This window comes from Trichomycterus rosablanca, chromosome 23 (genome assembly GCF_030014385.1).
Source record: "Trichomycterus rosablanca isolate fTriRos1 chromosome 23, fTriRos1.hap1, whole genome shotgun sequence".
In the NCBI taxonomy this organism is placed as follows: Eukaryota; Metazoa; Chordata; class Actinopteri; order Siluriformes; family Trichomycteridae; genus Trichomycterus; species Trichomycterus rosablanca.
Window position 1 is genome coordinate 450,783 of NC_086010.1, and position 18,678 is coordinate 469,460.

The 18,678-nt window shown below is 46.7% G+C and overlaps 1 protein-coding gene across 6 annotated transcripts; it reads left to right on the top strand.

Moving 5' to 3' along the window:
- The first annotated feature begins 474 nt into the window (after positions 1–474).
- On the top strand, positions 475–17,107 carry smarcc1a (SWI/SNF related, matrix associated, actin dependent regulator of chromatin, subfamily c, member 1a). 6 transcript variants are annotated; one of them, XM_062986039.1, is made up of 28 exons: positions 475–715; positions 2,090–2,209; positions 2,616–2,701; positions 2,811–2,892; positions 2,980–3,072; positions 3,182–3,251; positions 3,352–3,421; positions 3,510–3,585; positions 5,317–5,442; positions 5,637–5,755; positions 5,851–5,978; positions 6,247–6,306; positions 6,480–6,526; positions 7,477–7,598; positions 8,039–8,110; positions 8,992–9,105; positions 9,202–9,355; positions 10,120–10,230; positions 10,485–10,544; positions 10,678–10,936; positions 11,153–11,314; positions 12,619–12,674; positions 12,794–12,950; positions 13,044–13,204; positions 14,072–14,206; positions 14,884–15,172; positions 15,291–15,503; positions 15,677–17,107. In XM_062986039.1, exons 1-28 carry the CDS (start codon positions 530–532, stop codon positions 15,775–15,777), a joined length of 3,429 nt encoding a protein of 1,142 aa, XP_062842109.1. In that variant the 5' UTR covers positions 475–529; the 3' UTR covers positions 15,778–17,107. The 6 variants fall into 6 exon arrangements, with proteins under 6 accessions (XP_062842109.1, XP_062842113.1, XP_062842110.1 ...); XM_062986043.1 differs by having other exon boundaries at positions 11,153–11,284; XM_062986040.1 differs by having other exon boundaries at positions 6,480–6,517.
- The last annotated feature ends 1,571 nt before the right edge of the window (positions 17,108–18,678 follow it).

Genomic DNA, 18,678 nt, shown 5'->3' on the forward strand with positions numbered 1-18,678 from the left:
CTATGTTAAGCTACCAACTATATTAATAAAGTTACATAGCAAACCTTTGCCAGTACTCATAGTAGATAAGTGAATATTTGGTAATAAATGGATTGTTTTATTTTAAATGTATTAAAGAAAACACAAGTTATAACATAAAACTAAAGGAATAAAACTGAAACAATACATTTTAAACCAAATGAAAAAAAAACAGTTTAAAAACATACATTATAATAAACAATGAGGAAGACAGTTAAATAATAAATAAAATATAATACAGAAACATATTAAAAAAACACAGGAAACAGAATAACATTATAAATAAAACAAAGTGAAATAAAACGAAATAAACACAAATACGAGCTGATAAATCTCTCTCTAAATTCGGAAGCGTTCGGGTTTTTCCGACCTTTTCCGATGATGACGTTCCGTCCTCGTCGTGATTCCATTCTGTAGCGGAAACAAGGCGGCGCATGCGCAGATGGATGTTAAAGGTTCATGCTGAGGCTGGTGGTGAGAGTGTAGCTTCTCTGTGTGTGTTAGTCAAACAATGGCGACTGCGGCCAGTGCAGCGGGCGGAACGGGATCTGGAGCCCCAGCGGCAGCTCAGACGGGCCCCGGTACCGCGGTGGGCAGGAAAAAGGACGGAGGACCGACGGCTAAATTCTGGGAGAGCGCAGAGACTGTTTCTCAGCTGGAGACCGTGCGCCAGTGGATTAGCAAACACTACAAAAAGGTTAGCATCTAAGGCTAATGTAGTCGCTCCATTCGGGGCCGCGTCTCAATCACAGTAGTGTGATTATACCGAGTGCACTTGCAGCTTGTATTTGTTAGGGTATGTAGTGCATTTATGTAGGGCAGGGGTGTGTATTTGGAATGCGACCAGGTTAACCGCGCTAATGCTACTGTTAAAGCGTCTACTTTTTGTCTTAGCGTTGAGAAAGTTTGTATTTAATATGAATAGTAAATGTTTCACAAATATATACATTTAACAGAAAGAGTACCCAACATGATCTTTATATTATTACGATCTTTATTATCATTATATTACTTTTACGATTGAGTACAATAGATTAGTAGGGTTTATTACCACTTTATTATAGTTTATTACTTTGTTTTTCATAAAAGTACAAGAAATACGATTTTCCTTTACGTTTCTGTATTTTATTATACATTTTGTTGAATAAATGAGTTGAACCAGCAGATTGAGGTTCCTCTAGTAACGTTGCCGTGTTTAAAACCCTTTATTTTTCTTTCACGGCTGATTTAAACTGCGCTTCTCTTAGGAACTGCAGGTTTATTTGCTTTATAAAGCAGAAACGTGACGTTATTACACTTTTGTGCTCTTATCTGAGCAGTTAGTGATTTTTGTTTTTAGTCTGTTCTAGTTTAAGAAACAATTAGCACATTGCTAACAACATCTAGTCGTATTAAATCTTTACTGTTGATCCCACCCGTATTCGGACATGATCCCGCCTTTGTAAGCGATGATTGGTTGGTTCTGTCAAATGTCTAGTTCTGATTGGACAGTAAACACTGCGCTTGCGCTTCACGAACAAATAGCCGATTCTAGCTCAGGAGGCGGGATTTGTTGGAATACAGGTAGGAGATAAAACGACAGTTAAACGGTCTGAATGAGCCCAGAAACAAAAACATTGCTGTAATTTGAGGGTAAATCTCAGCACTGTGTGATGGAGCATGGGTAAAATGAATGGGCTTCAATGAGGAACAACATTAAGTGATTATTTAAATCAAATAATTTAAAAAAAACACTAAATGTGTTTATCAGTATTGTGAGGGTTAGGAATTGTGATGTCACACCCTGACTGACTGACATGTGCTCAGCACCACTGAGTGTGTTTACATCCACACAATCAGATCATTACAATTAATCACAGCAATATCAATTCTGCAGTCACTGAATAGGAAATATTCATGCCCTAATCGCTACACACCACCCAATACCATAAATGTATTATATAACTAATACATAATTAAACTATTGTTTCTTTTTTTTTTTTTTTTTTTTTTTTTTTTTTTATAAAGAAAGTTTTCAATTCCGCATAGTGTTGAGCAACATCCTGAATGTTTTGGTGTGTTTATTTTGCAGTACGTTCAGGCTGATTCTCCATCCTGTAAATCTTTGTCCGGGTTGGTGGTTCAGCTGCTCCAGTTTCAGGAAGACGCGTTCGGACGCAAAGTGAGCAATCCGGCCCTCACCAAACTACCTGTGAGTACGAACGCACCAACACACCTACCTTCCTTCATATTTCAGTTTGCTGTAAAGGTCAATACAGTCTGGAAATGTCTTTGATTGTCCAAAAACGTAAATAAATTTAGGTTTATTGGAATGGTTTTTTAATCTACCTGGATGTTGCAAGATCACCCCACTGCTCCAGTTCACTCCAGTCCTTCCATTGGCTTTGTTTAACCTATTCTGTACCTCATACTCTTCATGCCACAGCACGGCTTGTCTTGATGCATTCAGGGAAGACGAGTATCAAGACAAGGAACAGAAACCTGGAAGTATCGTAGAGAACTGAACAGCATCTGAACATGTTATTCCCCCCATGCTGTTAAACGGGTCCTGATTGTGTGTCTGATCCAGCAGCTGATGGTCTGTCCTGTATTTTTAGGCAAAGAGCTTCTTGGACTTCAAAGCGGGCGGAGCTCTGTGTCACATTTTGGGTTCTGCGTACAAGTTCAAGAGTGAACAGGGGTGGTGAGACTTGTTTTCTTTTTCATGAACGATTGTTATATTCGAGCCTCAGAGTTGATCATCTCCTCATCACCCTGTGTGTGTGTGTGTGTGTGTGTGTGTGTGTGATCAGGAGGAGGTTCGATCTGCAGAATCCATCCAGGATGGACAGAAACGTAGAGATGTTCATGAACATCGAGAAAACCCTCGCGCAGGTAAGACACACACCTGAAGACCGGGGGTCTTTCAGCACACAAAGTATAAGTGGGTGAAATGTTTCTGTATATTTATATTTGCTGCAGAACAACTGCTTAACCCGACCGGTGGTGTACATCTCCTCCGACATGGACCAAAAACAAGCCGGCAAACTCAAAGATATCGTCAAGAGACACCAGGTATGATGTGCCCTGTTTTTTTTCTCTGTTGGTGTTTTATCGTTATGTTCAGAATTGATTATTTTCTGGAACTGATGTGTTTTATTTATTGTTTGTTTTTCTATTACAGGGCAGCATCACTGACGATAAGTCCAAAGCTACACATCTCATCAGTTCTTCTCCAGCACAGACAGACGAAGGTTAGTGGGTCTATTCAGAACCATGAGCAGCTTATAAACCTCCCTCTACATGTTGATTTGTTCAGTCTGACGATGTAAACGTGCTGTGTGGTGTTTGCAGAAGAGTGGTTTCGACCCGTCATGCGCAAGGACAAGCAGGTTCTGGTCCACTGGGGATCCTACCCAGACAGGTGGGTACACGGGTGGGCAGGAATGAACCTGCGTTGTTGTGTTGTTGTTGTTGTATCCAGCTGATCGTGGCTCTGTGTGGTGTTTCAGTTATGATACCTGGGTTTCCACCAGTGATGTAGACGGAGAGATTGAGGATCCACCGAGCTCAGAGAAGCCGTGCAGGGTGAGAACATGCAAATCTCACCATCCTTACTAGGAGTGGGCGATATGGCCCTAAAATATTATTTTTGCGATAACGATATTTTTGGCGATATAACAAAATGCTGAAAAATATTTTATTTATTTTGGGGAAAACACTATTGCAAAATAAATAATGTTCAGGTTAGAATTAATATAAGTTAAGAAGTATGTAAGAATTACGCACACTTTTCTGTATTTTGTCTTTCCAGTAAAAATAATGCACATAATGTAGTGGCGGAGTCAGACAATTTCCATAGGGGTGGCCAGACTAAGACCATTGCCCACATACAGGGGTGGCACAGAAACTGATACCTTTTTTTTTATGTGGTCACTCATTTACCTATACAGGCAGTGATCAGTTGGCAGTTTATCATTTGGCTGCCAACTTGTGTGTAAAGATGACACTCAACCCCAGAACATGCCAGTGTGAATGCATGGAAAACTAATTGTAATTTTCTTTCAACAATATGATACAGACTGACCAACAAAACCTGTTTCCCAACAAAATCTGCCCAATTTGGTGGATAACCGCCCAATCTGGCAACACTGGAACGCGCAGAGCCCGGTGGCGCCTTTGCTCGTAGCGCGCCACAATTACTACTAAGTACAGTAGTAGTGCTAGTTCAGAGTAATGTTGAGAGTATTCCTGCACTGTTTGGTGGAGGTGCGCTGATGATTTGCGTCCCTGTGTGAACCCACTTCCGCAAAAAAAGTTGCCGGCAAAGCGGTGGTTGGGGTTTGGGTTGCCAAAGATTAATTTATGGTGGACTTGGTGTTTTTGGAACGAGCTCCTCCACCGCAGAGCCGCTTTCCGCCGTGCTCGTTACTCTACCCGAATGACCCACGTAACGAACGTACGCCATTTGCGTAGCTGTGTGACGTCATTACGTAAACAACGCAGAATATCGCTATCATTACGATATGGGATTTTTTTATCGTTCAAAAAATTATACCGGTATTATCGTGAACGATACGATCTAGCACACCCCTAATCATTACACACTTCCTGTATTACACTGTTGTACTTAAATGCAGAGTGTTTCAGTCGTGAGCCAAAAAAAAAAGATAAATAAACGCCCCCTGGTGGAGGCTTTATGTTACGTCTTGAAAACCACACTTCACTGACTTGTACTCCAGAGACCCCGGTCAGACCTGCGCAGCACCTTGACCGGCCCCCGGTTGGCTGATATCGGAACTGAGATTGGAACCCGAGAGCTTAAGATCTCAGCACTGGTAGGCCAGCGTGTTTTACCGCTGTTGCGTCCCAGAGACGTACTGACCGGTTGAGGAATAAACAGAACGTAGCATGTTCCTCATAATGGCCAGTAAAGCTCTGTGTGGGATATTAGCCACTGTCCGGTGAAAAGAAGTGGCCAACAGCTATAACCTCCGATTCTTAGGGCGCAGTCCGTGTGGGCTTCTGTCTGTAGGCTAGGTGGACGTTATTGGCAGCATTGGGTGTGGCTAAAACGCCTGACCTTGGGCGGCAGGGCTCGGTGGGTAGCACCGTCACCTCACAGCGAGAGGGTCCTGTGTTCGATTCCCAGGTGGAGTGGTCTGGGTCCTTTCTGTGTGGAGTTTGCATGTTCTCCCTGTGATGACGTTGAAATCCTAATAAATAAATAAATAAAACACCTGAACTCGCGCTCTTATCCTCGTGGTGAAGCATCATCAGCGCTCTCACTCTTGTTCCCTGACCTGTTACCTGCCTCAGGTTCACGCCAAATGGGTGCTGGATACGGACGCCTTCAACGAGTGGATGAACGAGGAAGATTACGAGGTGGACGAGAACAGGAAGCCGGTGAGCTTCCGCCAGCGCATCTTCCCTAAAGAGGAGGAGGTAAGCTCGAATCATCTACTCAGATCTTCATCATCAATCACCACCACCCCACCACACCCTTCCTTTCCTTCCTCTCCTCCTCCTCCTCCTCCTCGTTTCACCTGCTGGCCGAGATCGTTCCATTCTCTCGTTCATTCTCGCATTCTCTGGCTCTTTCTCTCATCCATCATTACGTTGCCGTGGTTACTGATCAGTCTTCCCGTACGCCCGATCGCAAGGAGCGAAAGTCTCTGGCCGGAGGAAAGAAGAGGCGCCGCTCCCCGTCCCCGCCCAGCACCCCTGCAGAGTCGCGCAGGAAAGGCAATAAGAAAGGGTAACGACGCACATCCTCCACACGGGGGCGGTAGTTTCATATCGATCGTTATGTACCGGATTTATACTGACCGCCGTGTCACGTGACGCTCACAGAAACGCCACGCCGCACTGGAAACGACGGGGCCAGCGTGATGACGACGAGCAGGAAGAAGATCTCACCAAGGACATGGAGGATCCGTCTCCTGTACCCGGCATGGAGGAGGTTAATCTGCCCAAAAACTGTGAGTACATGCACAAACACGGTCATGTGACCGATCCTGGTCCCTGTCCCGCTCCCAGTCTTTTTTATTCAATACATCAAATGGCCAAAAGTGTGTGGACACCCTTTAATTTAACTTACACTAACTAATGCAGTGGCTAAAAGATTCATCTGAATGTTTGTGAGTTGGACGTTTTAATAATGTGATCGTCCTTGTTTAGGCCTGTCGTCTGATACTCCTGGTTCTGTTTTGCTTGTGCTGATGATGTTTATTATTTTGCTGTGTGCAGTTAATCAGAAGAAGGACAGCGAGAACGCTCCCGTCAAAGGAGGAACCGTTACCGATCTGGGTAAGAGCGCCCCCTGTCTGCAGGGTGATTTACAGCTTCAAGTCGGCATCAAACTAAATGATTAGATACAGTGAAATACAATCTAAAATTTCAATTTACTACACTAGAATTTGAAGAATGTAGATCAAAGCAAATAATTTTGCTCATTATTATTTCTCTTATCTATTCTTTAGATGAGCAGGAAGATGGATCAGTGGGCTCTGGGACCAAGGTAAGAGCTGTAAGTTTGTTTGAATTCTTTTGTCTGTGTGTGGCTCAGTTCTCATTAGTGTACATCTGGACCTAGATATTAGAATGTTTTTGGTTCTGTGGGCGAACCAAATATTTTGGCTGGAAATAATTCCCATAGTGCTTCAGTTAGCAGTTCAGCGGATTCTCATCACGTCAGCGGTACCGCAGCGCTAATTCATCCTGTTCTGAGCTGCATTGCTAGTGCAGATGCCTCAACCAGACAGCAGAGGGCGCAAATGTACCGAAGCAATTATCTTTTGAGCTTTTCCCTCTCGTACAGACACGGTCGTTTTTGTTTATGGCGTTTATACACAGTTCAGGGGCCCGACAGTGACGACAAGGGTGTAATTGAACCAGCAACGTTCTGTTACTAGTCTAGTACTTTAACCACTAAGCTAAACCTGCCTTAATAACAGTCACATCGCTCAGGGAGAGATTCGGTACAGGATGGCCGGTCGACAGCACAGCTGAGATTCTTACTTAGGTCTCAGTGTTGGTGACCCAGGCAACACATCAGATTCATTAAAACAAAACACTAAACGAAATATACTTCATTAATGAAATTGGTGGCAATCTGGTCCTGCTGTGGTTTACGAGGTGTAACGTAAAGCCTCCACATGAGGGCGTTCATGTACAAGTTAAAGTTTGTTTATATCATTATTATTATTTTTGTGTGCGACCTATTTTTAGGCAGCAAACTAAGCAAACGGCCTCGTAAACAATAAAATAATTATTAATAAACACTAGATTTTTATTAAATAATTTGCAGGCATGTTGGGTAATAATTGAAAAATTAATAAATATTCACGCCTTGATTTGGGGCTGTAATAAATGTGATCCAGCACGAGGAATTTGAACGTGTTTGGAGCGCACTAGCATTCCTCTCAGCTGGGGTTGGTGCTACAGGATCAGATCTGTGGGAACTTGTGTGTTCTACAGGAGGACGAGGAGCAGAACAAAACCGAGGTGAACCGTCTGATGGACTCGGGCGAGGACAACGTGACTGAACAAACCCATCACATCGTCGTTCCCAGCTACTCCGCCTGGTTCGACTACAACTCGTAAGATCTTCTCACATCTTCTCTGTGTGTGTGTGGGGGGGTAGGGTGGGGTGGGGGGTTAGGTTTAGTGTTGACACTAGGAGAACTGCAGGCCAGAATCGTTCTTCAGGTGCAGAGTCGTGCTCCACAGGGAACAACGCTGCTTTTGCCATGTCAAGTGAACGCAGCCCCAGACTCAAATTAGGGACTCTGGGGTGTCAAGGTAACACAATTAGACGCCGTTTCACCCTCTCACCCTCCAGCCCCAAAAACTGCGTCTATAATACTGTAGTGTGTAAGGTTTGGGAGAAGACGAATCACACTAGAACTGTCTCTTCTGTCTATTGTTTTTTTTTTTTTTCTTTATTGTTGGTATTTTCTCTGATCTCGTGTGGATTTGATTTGACTGTTACTGGTTTATAACCAGTTTGAGTAACGCCGGCGTCTCTCTTCCCCTCCAGAATCCATGAGATCGAGAGACGAGCCCTGCCCGAGTTCTTCAACGGCAAGAACAAATCCAAATCTCCAGAGATGTGAGTCCATCAGTCACCTTCATTGCTGATCATCATCTTATTTTACCATCACTTTATCCTGATCAGGGTCTCTGTGGGTCCGGTTAACACAATCGCTGGGCGTTGGGGCATTTGCTGGGGATTGGAACCCTGGATCTGCCATCTGAGCAGCACTGCTGAATCATTTTGGGTGGGTTAAGATGGCATATTACATTAGGGTTGGCGTCTCAGCTTCAGTGTCCCGGGTTTGATCTCTTCTGTGTCCATCTGGGTTTTGTTTAATGGACTGACTTGGAGTGGGGGGGTCCACTCTGGTCACTTGACCACTCTCAATCCCCAAAACCTTCTCTACCAGCTTTGCCACAATCTATTGTGTCTGTTGAGCGCCCTGCCAGGCTGATACCACAAAGACTCCCGCTGCTGAGGATAATGGGGTTCTGAGTCCTAATCACCGATTATTATTGACTGCTGCTGATGGCTTCTCTGTGCCCATATAAGTCTAATGAATACTGTATGGATAAATTGTCGTGTACCAGGGGCGAAAGAAAAACCCAAACTGTCTTTTTAATCTGAGATTTAATAGCAGAATAAAAAAAAAACAGGTCTGTGATAAATTAGAAGCTGCTGGATCACTGTTTACAGTCAAGCAGGCTTTACACGACCCAGAGTTTATACTGCTGTGTCAGGAATATGCGCCTGCATTTGCTCTGTCCATCAGATCAGAGGAACCACGGTCGACCTGGAGCAGACGCTTCTTCATATCCGTGATTCATATTGTGAATTTCCCCATTGTGGGACTAATAAAGGATTATCTTATATAAAGCTGGCTCGACTGTGTACAGTGGCCCTCGTGCTCCAGCAGCATGGCGGGCGTGTTTCTAACCGGCGTGCTCTCTGTGCAGATACCTGGCGTACCGTAACTTCATGATCGATACGTATCGGCTGAACCCTCAGGAGTACCTCACCTCCACCTCCTGCAGGCGCAACCTCACCGGAGACGTCTGCGCGGTCATGAGGTACGTTCTCTCCCTCACTGCGCCACCTGCTGGCAGGTGATGCGTTGTTGATACCGTGAGTGACCCCGCCCTCTCTCCGTTGTGTGTGTGTGTCAGGGTCCACGCCTTCCTGGAGCAGTGGGGTCTCATCAACTACCAGGTGGACGCGGAGAGCAGGCCGATGCCCATGGGCCCTCCTCCCACGCCGCACTTCAATGTGCTGACGGATACGCCGTCGGGCCTCGTACCGCTGCACCATCGCCCCCCGCAGGTCAGTACGTGCGCACACACACACACACACACACATACACCACGCATTTATGAACTCTGGGTAACGGCAGAATGTTTACACTGCGCACACGGTTACAGACATGTTTTACTTTGCTGTTACTTGCTGACCTCCAGAAGCAGTATAGCCCATATTAGTTGTTAGGTTAACGAATGCAACTCACAGCACAGTCAGTGGATGATGTTTTTTCGCCTCACATCGTTCCTAAACTTAACACACCCTGTATGTGACACTGTAGGGTCAAAAGTATTCGGACGCCTGACCGTGAGCTTGTCCGACGTCCCGTTTCGAAAACAAACACTATTAAAACGGAGCGACCTCAGTGTGACCTCTTCAGTTAGAGCAACAGCCGCTCTTCTGATAGGTGCGTGTCTGTGTGTGTGGGAATTTGTGCCCGTTCAGCTAAAAGTGTGGCTGGTGGGCGCTGATTGATCAGTCGGTGTTCCGATTCATCCCAGAGCTGTTGAGTGGGGCTGAGCTCGGGGCTCTGTGCGGGACACTGGAGCTTCTCTTGGATTTTAAACTGAGCTTTTTCTCATAATGGAACAGGAAAGGGCCTTCCCTAAACTGTTCCTGCCAAGTTGGAAGCACATAATTTCCTTTATATGATTGATTTATTACACCTGTAAGCGACTGCTGTGACTAAACCACATGAATTATAGCAATAATTAGAAGGGGCGTCAAAGTGTATTTACTGATGTGGTTGAGGTGTTGAGGGCATCATCGCCAGGTTTGTTTGGTTTCAGGTTCCTCCTGCTCAGCAGATGCTGAACTTTCCAGAGAAGAACAAGGACAAACCCACAGACCTGCAGAACTTCGGCCTGAAGACCGATATCTACTCCAAAAAGAACCCCAAGGTGAGTGGCATCATCTCTTCTCTCTTTTTTACACACACACACACACACACACACACACACACACACACACACACACGTGTAAATGTAAAAGTGTGTGGACACCTGAGCATGAGCTTTATGGACGTCGTATTCCAAAACCACAAGTAATAAAGTGGGTTATAAGGTTATAAACATTGTGTGTGTGTGTGTGTGTGTGTGTGTGTGTGTGTGTGTGTGTGTGTGTGTGTGTGTGTGTGTGTGTGTGTGTTCTCTAGGCTAAAGGAGGGAGCGGAACCAGGGAATGGACCGAGCAGGAAACTCTCCTGCTGTTGGAGGTAAGTCCACCTGTAAACCACCTGGGTTTACTTAATTTATAGAATGATTAGATAGATTTATGTAAAGTGTGTGTGTGTGTGTGTGTGTGTGTGTGTGTGTGTGTGTGTGTGTGTGTGTGTGTGTGTGTGTCAGGCCCTGGAGATGTACAAGGACGACTGGAACAAAGTTTCCGAGCACGTGGCCAGCCGGACGCAGGACGAGTGCATCCTTCACTTCCTGCGCCTGCCCATCGAGGACCCGTACCTGGAGAGCTCGGAGGCGTCTCTCGGGCCCCTGGCCTACCAGCCCATCCCCTTCAGCCAGTCGGGGAACCCGGTCATGAGCACCGTGGCTTTTCTGGCGTCTGTGGTGGATGCTAGAGTGGCTTCCGCCGCCGCCAAGGCCGCTCTCGGTGAGTGTGTGTGTTCGTACGGTATCACATTACATCTCAGAGGGGTCTCCGTGCAGCGCCATCGATCGGCCAGCAGAAGGCGTGACTGCAGCAGTGATGAGGAATCCCCTCCGTCTGAGTTATACCCTCAACACTGCTGCAGTCACGCCCTCTGCTGGCCGATCGATGGCGCTGCACAGAGACGTGGTAGTGTTTAATAATCGTGTGTGTGTGTAGAGGAGTTCTCCCGGGTGAGAGAGGAGGTCCCGGCCGAGCTGGTCGAAGCCCACGTAAAGAAGGTGGAGGAGGCGGCGAGGAGCACGGGAAAAGTCAACCCCTCGTTCGGCCTGGAGAGCAGCGGCATCGCCGGTACTGCGCCCGAGGAGCCGGAGAAATCTGGTAACCTCACACACTCCAAGCACTGTTTATTACAACCACAGCTAGGCAGCACAGCTGGGGAATTGGGCACGTTGAAATGGAAAGATAAATAAGCAGTACAATGTCTCGAGCAGTTCCTGAGGGGGGCGCCACAGGTGCTTCCAAAAAGTACAGTTTTAAATAGGATTCAGGTTAGAATATTCAACCTGTAATACCACGAGTGGCCTGTAGGTGGCTGTAGATCAGCCATAACATTAAAACCACCTCCTCGTTTCTACACTCACTGTCCATGTTATCAGCTCCACTTACCATATAGAAGCACTTTGTAGTTCTACAATTACTGACTGTAGTCCATCTGTTTCTCTGCATGCTTTGTTACCCCCTTTCACCCTGTTCTTTAATGGTCAGGACCCCCACAGAGCAGGTATTATTTAGGTGGTGGATGATTCTCAGCACTGCAGTGACACTGACATGGTGGTGGTGTGTTAGTGTGTGTTGTGCTGGTATGAGTGGATCAGACACAGCAGCGCTGCTGGAGTTTTTAAACACCGTGTCCACTCACTGTCCACTCTGTTAGACACTCCTACCTAGTCGGTCCACCTTGTAGATGTAAAGTCAGAGACGATCGCTCATCTATTGCTGCTGTTTGAGTCGCTCATCTTCTAGACCTTCATCAGTGGGAACAGGACGCCGCCCACGGGGCGCTGTTGGCTGAACATATTTGGTTGGTGGACGATTCTCAGTCCAGCAGTGACAGTGAGGTGTTTAAAAACTCCAGCAGCGCTGCTGTGTCTGATCCACTCATACCAGCACAACACACACTAACACACCACCACCATGTCAGTGTCACTGCAGTGCTGAGAATCATCCACCACCTAAATAATACCTGCTCTGTGGGGGTCCTGACCATTGAAGAACAGGGTGAAAGGGGGTAACAAAGCATGCAGAGAAACAGATGGACTACAGTCAGTAATTGTAGAACTACAAAGTGCTTCTATATGGTAAGTGGAGCTGATAACATGGACAGTGAGTGTAGAAACAAGGAGGTGGTTTTAATGTTATGGCTGATCAGTGTACATATATATTACATTGTTTTCAGGTCCTCGTCTGTTATAAGGGAGGGGGACATGGGTGCATGTTTCAGGTCCTGCTACAGCATCTCGCAGTGGTTCAGGTCAGGTTTAGAGGTGAACCGTTATATTTAGGCCTTTTTTTGCTAGACAGCAAATAATCTTTACGTTTTAATTCCAAGATTCCAAGTGTGACGCTGGATGAGACTCATCGCCTCTTATCGATCATTTTCATGCTTTTTCTTTTTCCCTCAGAAGCCACAGAGACGGAGAAAATGGAAACCGACCCGGAGTCACAGCAGTCGGATAAGGTGAGAATCGATTCCCTGCTTCACGAGCGTCCACAGGCGCGTTCACCGCGATCTAAAACCCTCCTGAAGGAAACTAGAACTCTCTGCTTCTTTCTGACCCTCGTGCTTCTCCTCTTTAGGCCGAATCGAAGGACGAGGCGGAGAAAACCAGCCAGAGCGACGCGGCCGAGAAACCGGCCGAGGGAGAGAAGGTGAAGAGCGAGGAGACGGAGACGCCCGACAGCGAGGACGACGAGGCCGAGCCGGGGGAGACGAAGGACGCCGGTGCAGACGCCGGTGTGTTCTCGGTTCCGGCCCGACACGACGTCCGTGTGCATGCGGATACCGACGTTGGCGTTTGATTTCGTGTTTTGCTGCGTCCTGTTTCAGAGAAAGAAAAGGAGGAGGAGATGGAGGTCTCGGAGGGGGGGAAGGAGGAAGACGAGGGGGCGACGGACGAGGGCAAGAAGCAGGTGGAGCTGGATATCGGAGAGGGTAACATCGCCACCGCTGCGGCCGCTGCTCTCGCCTCCGCTGCCACCAAGGCCAAGGTACCCGCCATCTCTACCCAGAGGGGTTTTCACCAGGTTTTGGGGTGTGTTATATCTGTATAGGCTCTAGTACAATATTTGGACCAGAACTATGGGAACCCCTGACCATGACATCCTGTTCCAAACCCATGTGACCTTCCTTTGTATCTTTAAACAAGGGCAGGTGTAGCCTAGCGTTTAAGATCCTGGACTAGTAATCGAAAGGTCGCTTGTTCAAGCCCCACCACTGACAGGTTGCCACTGTTGGGCCCTTGAGCAAGGCCCTTAACCCTCTATTGCTTAGATGATGTACTGGATAAAAGTGTCCTCTAAACACCAAAAATTTTAATATCATCTTCCCTGCTGGGAAATATTTCTGGAAGACTTTGGAGTGTGTCTGTGGGAATTTGTGCCCATTCAGTCAATAGTCAGTGATTTCAGTCTGAGTGTAATTCATCCCAAAAAGACCAGGGCTCTGTGTAGAGCAACTGGAGCTCGTTTGTACACAACCAGCTCTTTATAGCGCTTGCTTAGTGCTCAGTGGGGGGGGATCATGCTTTTATCATTGTGTCAACAGTTTGGGGAAGTCCCCTTTCTCTTTGAGCATGTCATTTAGCTGATATTGTTTTTATACACCAGTTAGAAAGCTAACAATCAGGTGTGTCCACATACTTTCGGCTGTTTAGTTTATCATCAGTCGGCTGCTTAGAGGAGCCCGAGGTTGTTGAGTGACTCTGGAATTCTATGGATGTATAAGGGCGATTAAAGGGCGTGTAAACTTTTTCACCTGTCAGTCACGGTATTCTTCTGTACCATGGGGAGGAGGGGGGGGGGGGGGGGTGCACATACTTTAGACCACCTCCAATCTCTGTGACCCGTGTGTTTCAGCACCTGGCAGCGGTGGAGGAGCGGAAGATCAAGTCTCTGGTGGCCCTGCTGGTGGAGACTCAGATGAAGAAGCTGGAGATCAAACTGCGCCACTTCGAGGAGCTGGAGACCATCATGGACCGAGAGAAGGAGGCGGTGAGGTTCCTGCACACGCCCCTCTCACACGTCAGTGCTTGTATACCTCGGATCTGGGCTCGGATCCAGACGGGGGTGAAGGGCAGCGTCTGGGATGAGTCTGAGCCCTGAGGAGTCGGCGGCGCTCCTGGAGTTTGTGTGTGTGTGGATGCAGTGATGAGCCGTGTTTACTGAGCAGGGTTTTCCGAAGCGTTCCACAATCCATCTGCTTCTGTTCATTACATCAGTTCATCATTTGTCTTCTCCTCGACACACAGATTTCCTCAGATTCTCAGAATCTTTTAACAGTGTTATGGACTGTAGATGGCACAAATCACTAAATGTAACGTAAACCTGCATTACTAAACTCCCAGTTTAGTCATATCCAATTCCCAACTGTGAATCTGCTGCTGCTTGTACGAGCCCCAGTCTGATCAAGGTGATTCTGGTCATCACTTATGAGACACGTCCAGTTTTTTTATCACCTTCCAGTGTTTGGTTCTCACAAAGAGCCGTATGGCGTACGGAGAGCCACGCTAAGCTCCATGTGTGTTACACCCTCTCAGTCTTGCTTTTTCAAAAATCATTGATTGCTGATCCTATTTGCGTTTCACATCGTGTCCCAATTTTTTTGAGACTGGTTTTGTATATTTCATGCTCTTACGAGTGTGTGTGTGTGTGTGTGTGTGTGTGTGTAGCTGGAGTTACAGAGGCAGCAGTTGTTGACCGAGCGCCAGGCCTTCCACATGGAGCAGCTGAAGTACGCCGAGATGAAAGCTCGCCAGCAGATGGAGCAACAGGCCGCCGCCGTGGCTCAGCACGGAGCTCCGCCCCCGGGTCACGGAGCCCCGCCTCATCCTCACGGCGCTCCACACCCAGGTCATGGAGGTCATCCGCCTCCTTCCCACATGCCAGGAATGCACCCGGGGGCCGTATATCCCGGCATGCACCACCCTATGGTGGGCCCCCACCACCCCTCGCAGACGGGTCAGGGTTCTTATGTTTAATCATCGGAGCGTGCTATTGGCTGCTTCTTCTTAATACATGCAAACTTAACACGTGTGTGTGTGTGTGTGTGTGTGTGTGTGTGTGTGTGTGTGTGTAGGTCCGATGGTTGGTCGCATGATGCCAGGCGGCCCTCCGGGCCCCATGTCCGGCGCTCCTCCTAACGTAATGTCAGTTGGCCCCCCGGGGCCGATGCCTGGCGCCCCTGCGAGCTCCATGCCCGGCGGTCCTCCAGGTCCCATGACGGGTCCACCACCAGGCGGGATGCCCCCTATGATGGGCCCCAGGCACCCCGGAGCCTCAAACGGCATGTGTAAGTATCTGTGTACTGTTTCACTCTGTAATATCAGTTCTGCCGTCTCATCGGCGCCACCTGCCTGCTCGGCATGGAACAGGCGTCAGACTAGAGTTCAAGTTCCTCTGGTGTTCTGTCAGTGAGGGAGTCACATGGGCTCGTTTAACCGCTCTAATCCTTTGATGTTCCAGATCCCGGGCCCCTCCCTCCTTCCGCGCCTCCTACCGCACAGCCTGATGGGATGCCGCCGGCCCCGGCGACCCTGCTTCCTCCTCGCCCGTCCGAGAACTAACGGACCAGATCCAACACACCTTCTGACTGTAACGCAGCTCCTGTCGTCGCCCTGATAGACCTGCTCTCTACTGAACACACACACACACACACACACACACACACACTGAAAACTATCACTGTAGCACCATGTCAGGATTTAGCGCCGCTCCTGCGTCAGTGTGCATGCTTCCTCTAACCTGCCTTAGTAAAATCTACCTCTGCTGGACCTTCCTCTCTGTGTGTGTGTGTGTGTGTGTGTGTGTGTGTGTGTGTGTGTGTGTGTGTGTGTGTGTGTGTTGCATTCGCTTCTAAAATAATCCTGCTTTCTCTACCTCTAACCTACTACCTCTCTCACCCCTCTCTCTCTCTCTCTCTCTCTCTCTCTCTCTCTCTCTCTCTCTTTCTCTCCCTCGTTCTGTAGCTTTACCTCTCGCTGGCTTTTTGTTTCCTGTTCCTCCAGTCGCCACATGGGGGCGCCGTGCACCTCTCGGCAGCGCTCGTTAGTCCGTTAGCAACGAGATTCTGCTCTGCTTCTCTAATCGCTGATCGTTCGCTTCCTATTAGACGTGATCGATCAGTAGCCAATGGCATAAAAACCCGAACACGCTGGATTTCGACGCTCGGTTTAGCGCCCAGCCTGCCGGTGGCGGCCGGGTTTTTAACTGTAGCCGCGTTCGGGGTCAGTGACGCTAAAATTCATCTTTACTTTAATTCTAATTAACTAAAATATAAAAAACAAACCTGTGGTGTTTTTAAGATGTTAGGAAAGTCCTCAGTGTGTTTAATCATGTGCCGCTCACACTGCAGGTTATAAAATATTAATTCTAATAAACTAAAGTATATTTATTAATTATTAATAATAATGGGGTCTGTTCTGGAACTGGGAGTGGTGGGGACACGTGCTAGCATTAGCTTCACACAGAGAAACTGGAAATAGTCTTTCTAATATGTATGTTTTTTTTTTTAAGGTGGACATTAAAATTTGTAATCCACCTTAAATTGATTGATACGTTACTCTATGAATTATTTTCTTCCTTCCTGCCCTCCTCTTCCTCTTGGTGCCTGTGTGACTGCTGCATTACTGTGTGGAGGTGTGGTTGCCCTCCTCTTCCTCAGGTTGTAGATGGGACGAGTGTAGATGTTCTGAACTGCTGTATGCTGTACGACAGGAGCTGTACCCCCCCCCCCTCGTACCCCCCCGTATCTATGCTGTATTACTGTGTGCTGTTTTAAACTGGGATGTATTTTTAAGAGAATAAAGTTTGTGTAGACGACTCATGCGGAGCCATCGTAGCTTTTTCATGTGGAACCGGTACTGAAACCCAAATAAACTGCTGTGGTTCTTTTTATACCTGACCCGGGTCTCTGCTTCCTGCTCTCTCTCTCCCCTCTCTATATACACTCTGGGTGTGTCGAAAACCTAGTGCGCTCTCTACATGGTCAGTATTTTACTTCATCCTACGTGTGCACCCGAGAAGGAGGCTGTTCCAAATCCTAGATGCCTTAAAATTATGTCTACTAAGTCACCTTAAATCTGAACTCTACAGTATTTTGACAGAAGTGTGCATGACGAGTGAGCATCCGATGCTGCCTTAGCAGTGAAGGCAATCCCAGCATTCAGTGCGGCACAACTTTTCTCACAAAAAAACGTAAATAAATGATTATTGATTTTTAATTTGTATAAAGTGTCGGTTATTGCAAATTCGGGCTCGTCAGCTAATTTAACCGTTTTCGGTACACGGATGGAGACGTTACTTGACATGCTAGCGCATTGAGCCACCTCATCCCATTGGTTTGAATGGCATGATGCTAACTGTGTTAGCTTAGTAAGCGAAACCCGATGTAATCGCTGTCTCAGTAGCGTGTTCGAATAAGCTACTTTATGAGTCGATGACTTATTAGAATCCTCTCTACTGAGGCAGCTGCCTGTGTGGGCAGTAAAACAGGGAGGCAGCTCAATAGGTTTTCGAACACACCCACAAATGTTTACATTTCAGGATTTTGTTGTCCCACTTGTGCAGTAGAACCTCGGTTCTCAAACGTCTCTCACATCGAACAGTTCGGTTCTCGACTGTAATTTTTGGGGATAAAAGTTTCGGCTGTTGACGTGACTTCCGATAAAATGTATGTAAACGCTCTCGTTAGTTTTTTTGGGGGGATTTTTTGTGTATTTTTTTTTTTTTATATACTTATTAAATCAGCCACCATGGGGACAAAGAAAGGAAACAATAACAGCAAAACAAAAAACTTATAAGAACCACGATAGAGAGAAAAAAAAAACCAAGAAGGTATTTTACCATTTACTGTACATGATATTGTAAAAAGATTCACTGAATTAGGCTGAAGTGGCCTCACGTGTCTGATATCGTTATGCAGTTTGGAATCGATCTGAAAAGTAAAGAGCCGTGTTTATAATAAAGGGAAGCTGCTGTTATAAAGGTGTGAAAGGTCTGACGAACCAAAGATCAAACGACTGAGGGGGTGGAGAAATGGTTGCTGATTCAGATAAAGGAGAAACAGTCAGTGATTGTATTTTTGAGGCTGACGTGTGCAAAAGCTGCTCACCGTCTTCCACTTTAAACCATCAGCTCACCTCAGTACAGGTAAAGATTCATTTGACTTGTTTCATCTATTTATTGTGTTTAATGTTTTGTGGATGATTTAATTATATTTATTTGTGTTTAAATGTTTGATAATGTGTAATTTTGGGTCTGGGAGCGATTCGTCCTCTTTACATTCGTCCTCTTTACATCCGTCCTCTTTACATCCGTCCTCTTTACATCCGTCCTCTTTACATTCGTCCTCTTTACATTCGTCCTCTTTACATTCGTCCTCTTTACATTCGTCCACTTTACATCCGTCCTCTTTACATTCGTCCTCTTTACATTCGTCCTCTTTACATCCGTCCTCTTTACATCCG

Coding starts and splice junctions, on each gene's coding strand:
- smarcc1a (XM_062986039.1), top strand. CDS start 530: ATGGCGACTGCGGCCAGTGCAGCGGGCGGAACGGGATCTGGAGCCCCA. Junction 3,252..3,351: donor TCCAGCACAGACAGACGAAG/GTTAGTGGGTCT, acceptor TGGTGTTTGCAG/AAGAGTGGTTTCGACCCGTC. Junction 9,356..10,119: donor TGCACCATCGCCCCCCGCAG/GTCAGTACGTGC, acceptor GTTTGGTTTCAG/GTTCCTCCTGCTCAGCAGAT.